Source organism: Belonocnema kinseyi, chromosome 2 (assembly GCF_010883055.1).
Source record: "Belonocnema kinseyi isolate 2016_QV_RU_SX_M_011 chromosome 2, B_treatae_v1, whole genome shotgun sequence".
NCBI classification, from domain to species: domain Eukaryota; kingdom Metazoa; phylum Arthropoda; class Insecta; order Hymenoptera; family Cynipidae; genus Belonocnema; species Belonocnema kinseyi.
Genome location: NC_046658.1, coordinates 95661291 through 95667969, shown reverse-complemented (window position 1 = coordinate 95667969; position 6679 = coordinate 95661291). Strand labels below are relative to the sequence as shown.

Here is a 6679-nt window from a genome sequence, read left to right as displayed (position 1 = left end):
ATTGTAAGCAAATTTTTGCATTTAAAATATACACAAATATAAGCATCTATTTAGATCCTCCCTCCCCCTCAAAATGCTAACGTAATACTTTAATACCTCCTTAATATGCTGGATTCGAGCGAAAATCACCTCTATGAATTTTTAACTTTAATATTATACTTAAACGTAATTAGAAAAGAATTAAAAGTATCTTAAAGTATTTAAGAGATATTTTTAAATTAATCACTCTTTCATCTAATCACCGAATATTCTGAAAATGAATTGTGACTAATTAATCAAATTTTCTATAAATCAGACAGAAAGTATTTTATATTTCATTTACAAAATACATTTTTCCCTTAAAAAAATAATTCTTGCTTGACAAAAATTGTATCGTTCCAACAAAACTTTCTTGTTAAGTCTACCATTTCGTAAAATCGACAATATTTTTTTCAAGCCTAAAAAATTATAATGTTGAGCTCACAAGTGTTTGGCTGCAACAAAATTATTTGGTTGGCTCAATTAAAATTGTTTGTTGCTTCAATATCAACCAAAAAATTTGGACTGATTCACATAAAAAACAAAAGATAAACTTTACATCGATTTTCGATGAAAGATTTGCTGCAACAAAAATTAACTTTACAGGATGAACTTTAACAAAATATTGGTTAAACTTTCTTTTGTTTTTCTATGACAACACATGTGTTTTGAAAAACGTGAAGTTGTCTGAATAAAATGTTATCCCTCTAAAACATTTCCTGCAACAAATTTGATCATTACTATATTCTGTGTTGAGTGTGGTTGTAAGATAAAAGAAGTGAAGTTTTCATAGTAGAGGTTTCACTTTCATCTAAGATTTGGTCCATAAAGCTCTCGTTATCAAGCTTGCAAGCAAGGAAATTTGGTTCGTAGTTTGCATTACTCGAATATCAGGCATAGTTATTCACTAGCTGCTCGCTCGTCAACAATTTCTCAGGAATCTGTTACGATGATGCGAGCAGTTGACGAAATTCCCTCCATTGTGTTAACCATTTTCACACCTCTGTGCTTGGAATGTTTTATTTTAGAGAAGAATTTATAGTCCATCCAAGAACAACTTTTTTTTTGAAATTTAAGATCTAAATGAAATCTACTTTCTCTCAAATAATCTATGCAAAATGAGCACGAAAAAGAATCACGAATAAAAATTGGATGTCCAAACTATCGCACTTTATGGCTCATTAGAGACAAATAAATATTTAAAGAAAAAAGGCAGAAAGAAGAACAAGTTAACCACAAACAATCTCTCATTTATTCTTATTCTTTTACGTATTTTTATACTACTAGGGTACTAACATGTTTCGAGACCAATTTATACCTTCTCATCATTATCTTTAATATCTCTAAAACATATTATAAAATCTTCTGATATTTAATGAAATCTGATGATATTTCTTGAAATCCTGGACTATTTATCAAAATACCTACTCTTCAAATTATTGAAATTAATTTAAAATTCATTAGAATTATTTCAAGATCCTTAAAATATTTCAAATCCTTTAAAATCATTTGAAATCTTTCAAAGATTTTAATACTTCTTGAAAATACCTTTCAATCTTTTAAAAAACCTTAAAGAATATCAAACCCTTTAATTCTCATTAAGTCATTGAAATATACGGAAAATTCTTTGGAATATGTTTATAATATCCTAAAATCTTTAACATTCTTTTAAATATTTTGAAACACCTTAAAACATTTCACTTAACTTTTTTCAACTTCTTGAAATCTTTAACTATCCTTCTATTCTGAAAATCGAAACTTAAATTGCTTCGGCAAAAAATTTGAAAATTCGATTTTATAAAAAATAATTTTCTACCGATAAAAATTGATGAGCCCACGTTGAACTCACAGGTAGTTTCATTCATAGTAGTTTACATATTAGTTTTATTCATGGATAAATCTCCTGTCCACAAAAGTTAGTTTTTAGCTCTCATTAAACTTACAAGGTATTTTCCTCATGATAGTGCAAATTCAACAAAAAATTGGCAAAAAATATAAGTGTAATTTTGATGAGAAAATCGAATTTTAGTGTTTAAGAAAAACCGCAGCCAAAAATTCAAATACGCATAACTCCGTACAAATTTTTGTTTTCACAAATCGCAAAAATACGTATCGCCTATTTACCTCTAAAAAACAACATATTTCGTCCCCGAGAGATTCTGCAATCTTCCTAATTTGAAATGGATTCGATCTACATTATTAATATAATTATTGAAATCAATTCAAATTTTTATAGAACCTTTTAAAATTTCTTAAAATATTCCAAGTCTTTTGAAATAATTTGAAATCCCTTGCAATTTATTAAATCTGTTAGAAATGCATTGGAATCTTTTAAGAACCCCTAAAATATAGCAAATCCTTTAAAATCTCAATACTGATTGAGATAAATAAAAAATTATATGGATTCTTTTGAAATTCCTAAAAATGTTTCCAAATCTTTGAAATCCCTTTTATGCATGTGGGGGGGTACCTGAATGTTGTAGCCACGCTAACTTTTGAAGCATTTGTCCAATCGAGTCAACCTTTGATACACTTCTTAAGGTTCCCGAAATGAAGGAAGTTCGTTAAGCAGGTATTTCCAACTAAATTTAAAAAATTTAGAGCATTTTCAAAATTAAGAAAAGCCTGTTATGTGGCAAAAAGACTTGCAAATTATCCTAATGACATTTTTAAATTCGATGAAAATTAAAAATGTCATATGCTTTCAAACATTTTGAAAACTTTACAAAAAAAATTTTTGTATAGGTTAAGAAATATCAATCTAAATTTCCACTGGACATGAAATTTATGTATTTCAAAACTATTCTCATAAAGCATCTTAATTAGGCAAAAGTTCCAAAAGTTGGATCATTTTTAAAAATATTCCGTTTTTGTTTTTAACAGATCCGTAAGTTTCAAACGTTGTTTTTAGTAGATTTGAAAAATATTTACAAATTATCTTGATAACATTTTTCAAATGGATACAAAGTATCGAGCGTGAAGCGTGATTGCGATATGGCTTTTCTGGTTGTATTCGGCCGGAATTGAGAATTCGATCATGAATATAGTCCGTTTCTCGAAGTTTTAGAGAACGATCTCATATTGCCACAATTGAGTCATATAATTTATATATATACAAAAATTTTGCTGATCCCAATATTTGGTTTGATATTTTTAACAATTCCTCCAATAATATCAATTATATTTTCCCACTACAATTAATTTCTTTAAAAACCACAATTTTCAAAATTGAATCTGTTGAACTAATAATTGAGACTTAAAAAATTGAAAAATCAATTTCCTGAGTATTAATGTATACATTATAATCCAATATTTTTTCACACAGTCATCACAACACTAATTAAGTTCCTGTTCAAAGTCACAATTAGAGTCTTAAAAATTAAGGAAGTTTTATTTAATGAATATTTGAAAAATTTAAAATTAGAAGTCAATGTATTATAAAGATAATTTGTTACTTTTATAATTTTTTTATATCTAAAAGATAATAAAATAAACCTCACGGTGAATATTGTTGAATATATTTGATATTTTAAAGGAAAATAAAACTATAAGCAAATAGGTGGTGCATTATTTAAAGCCAGATCGTTAAAAGTATTGCATCCCGATTTTTAAAGAGCGAATCGTTTAAACGAAACCCTTTTTCATAAATAGCCTTTCTCTGCTAGAAAAAGTAACCTAAAGAAAACCCAAAGCAGAAATTAGGCAACATATTTTGTATTTGGCATTTTCCTGAGAATACTTATTTTTTATAAGTATCTGGTTTACATTTTAACCAAATTATTTAAGAATTTAAACAATATGAACAATCCTATTTACAACCTTATTTCCTAATAAGTCCCAGGATGTTAATTTAAATATAGTATAACATACATAAAGTGTGTATTGTAAAGGATTGTAAAAATCTGAAAATATTAAAATTGTTAATGTTGAGCAAAATAAATCATAGAGCCCAGATCTAAAATTTGTGGTCGATTCGGAAACAATCCATTTATAGATTATTACATCTTCCAACTAGGAAAAAAAAATCAAAATATATGTTTCTACATTTCTAAAATTGCTAATGTTCGAAACATTCTTTTTAGAACAAACGAATAGAAAGATTTATTTCAAGAAATTTAAGTAAAACTTATTTGGCTTCAATCAAAGAACTCTTAAAATATTAATAAGCAAAAGCCTGCAAATTAGAACGAATCATGAGTTTACTGTTTCTGATATCTTTTTAATTTAAAATTTTAATTAAATTTACTTTCTCATGAATAGGTTTATGCAAAATAAGTGTGAAAAATATTTAGAAATAAAAATTGGATTTCCAAGCTGCCTTACGTTATGGTTCATTAGAGACAAATAAATAATAAAATAAGAAAGTGGAAGAAAAAGGAAGAAGTCAACCAAAACCAACCTCCCACTTTTTCCTTATTATTTCTCCGTCTTTTTATACTACAAGAAAACCAACGCGTTTTGAGGAACATTAAGAAATTGTAATTATGTTATAACATGCATCATGTGTATTGCAAAGAATTTTAGAAATGTGAACAAATTTAAATTCCGAATATTGCGGAAAATAGATCATAGTCCCCAGATATAAAATTTGTGATTCATTCTGAAACAATCCATTTAGATTTATACATTTGCCAACTAGTAAAAGTAACAATAAAAATAAATTGTGTACACGATTTTTAAATTGCTTATCTATAAAACATTATTTTTACAAAAATGTAAGTAAACAGATTTTTTTCAAGAAATTAAGGTACAAATTATTTGGCCTCAATTAAAAGAACTCTTAAAATATTTATAAACAAACACTGCAAATTGGAAAAAAGCATAAGTTTAGTATCTCTATTTAAAAGATGTATATTCAAGATCAAAATGAAATTTTCTTTCTTATGAATAGCTTATTGCAAAAGGAGCATGAAAAAGATTCAAAAATAAAAATTAAATTTCTAAAATACCTCACTTTTCGGCTCATAAGGGAACAACTACTACTCTACTTATTTATCTTCTGTAAACTGGCTCCAAGTCTCTTAAATTCAATTTGATTTTCGAGTGTCTTGTGCTTTTTATATACATTGTAAGCGTGCTTCTTTCAAGTGCTTTCTCCATTTCTGGAATCCACCAGGGTACTTAGTCTTTCAATTATTGAAGGGGCGTTTTAGGTATAGATTCTTCAGTTGCCTCTGTAAAGTATACTGTACAAATTCTTTGACAATAGGAGCTGGATTTAGGTCTCCTGTTGCCTTGTCAAAGAAACATCTAAATTGTGAGCAGATAAGAGTTTATTTGTCTAGTGAATCTTCAATGAAACGTTTTATTAGACAACAGCAGTTCATCAGTGGTTTTGGTATTCGCATTTACATAAAAAACACAAGATAAAATTTACATCAATTTCAGTTGAAAGATTTACTGCAACAGAAATTAACCTTATCGAATAAACTTAACCCGAAACTGCGGTAATTTCGTATTTTTAGATTGTCCCGGAATAATTTTTCAGTAAAGAAGTGTCCTCTGCTGTGTAGTTGACAGCAAGGCAAAGAACATGGAACTATGAATGTAGACGGTCTAGAAATCAGGACAAAAGATTTTTTTTTAACATTGCAATTATTTCGACGCTTATTTGAAAAGTCGCTATATTCACTATGAATATGATCATAACCATAGTTCACAAGTTGTGAGATAGCAATTATCGTCCGGACATTTAATTTGTAACACAATTTTTTAAATTAAAATTCAAAATATACTTTTACATTATAATTAATTTTCAATTATTAATATTTAAATACAAATTCAATCTGAATTAAATTAAATATGCAACTTATTAATCGTATTAGAAATCTTATTAATGCTTCTACTTTCAAATTAATTCGATTCCTATGTTTCTTTTTGTTCGAAAACAAAAGATAGTTGTTGTCTCAAGTTCTTTATATTCATATCTGAAAACACGTTTTATTTCGTCCTTCATAAGTATAATTATTTTTAAAATAATAATTAACGAAGCAAAAAGTTGTTTTAAATCTGGCGTCCAGATTTGTAACTCGAATTCACTCATATTTTGTCGTTTTACCATCACTGCTAAGGACGTAGCATAGTAGTATAGTATGATGAACTTTCGCTAAATTGCATGTAAACTTTAACAGCGGAAAATTTTACATGCAACAAAAGTTAACTTTGGTTTTTTTGTTGGTTTGAGAGTAGTTCATTTTATTATTTTTTTTTTTAATAACTTTTTTAAGGGCTCTAATATATGCTTGAACATCTTATTTTTGAGATTTAATTTTAGGTTTAGTGGATTTTTCGAATTAGGCTGTGGGAGCCCTAAGAATAATAAATTACAAATTTATCATTCCAAACTTAAAATCCTTCATTTACACTCATAAGAGATTTTATGTGAAAAGTATAATTAGGATTTTGGACTTTAAATATTAATTATTAGGAAAAATACAAAAATGAATCCGGGCATTTTGTAAATTAAGTTTTGCTGTCACCTTTTTTAATCCAAAAATTCCCTTCTTCTAATTTGAGAAGGGAAACAAATTCGCTAAAGATTCAGAAATTAGAAAAAAAATGTATTTACGAGGGTAGTTCAATAAGTCCTTAGAATGACCAACAGATGGCGCGCGAATCGCTCCAAATCATCTGTTTTCAGTCAGCACCACTCCCGACTAGA

General features: G+C 27.6%; 1 protein-coding gene across 1 annotated transcript in view; it reads right to left on the bottom strand.

Moving 5' to 3' along the window:
- The window catches only part of LOC117182904, an 8649-nt gene extending 3091 nt beyond the window's left edge, over positions 1-5558 (bottom strand). The window contains exon 1 of the mRNA XM_033376018.1: positions 4968-5558. Within this exon, the coding sequence (XP_033231909.1) occupies positions 4968-4984 (17 nt within the window). The 5' untranslated portion in view covers positions 4985-5558. The remainder of the gene's footprint in view (positions 1-4967) is intronic.
- Between the last annotated feature and the right edge of the window lie 1121 nt (positions 5559-6679).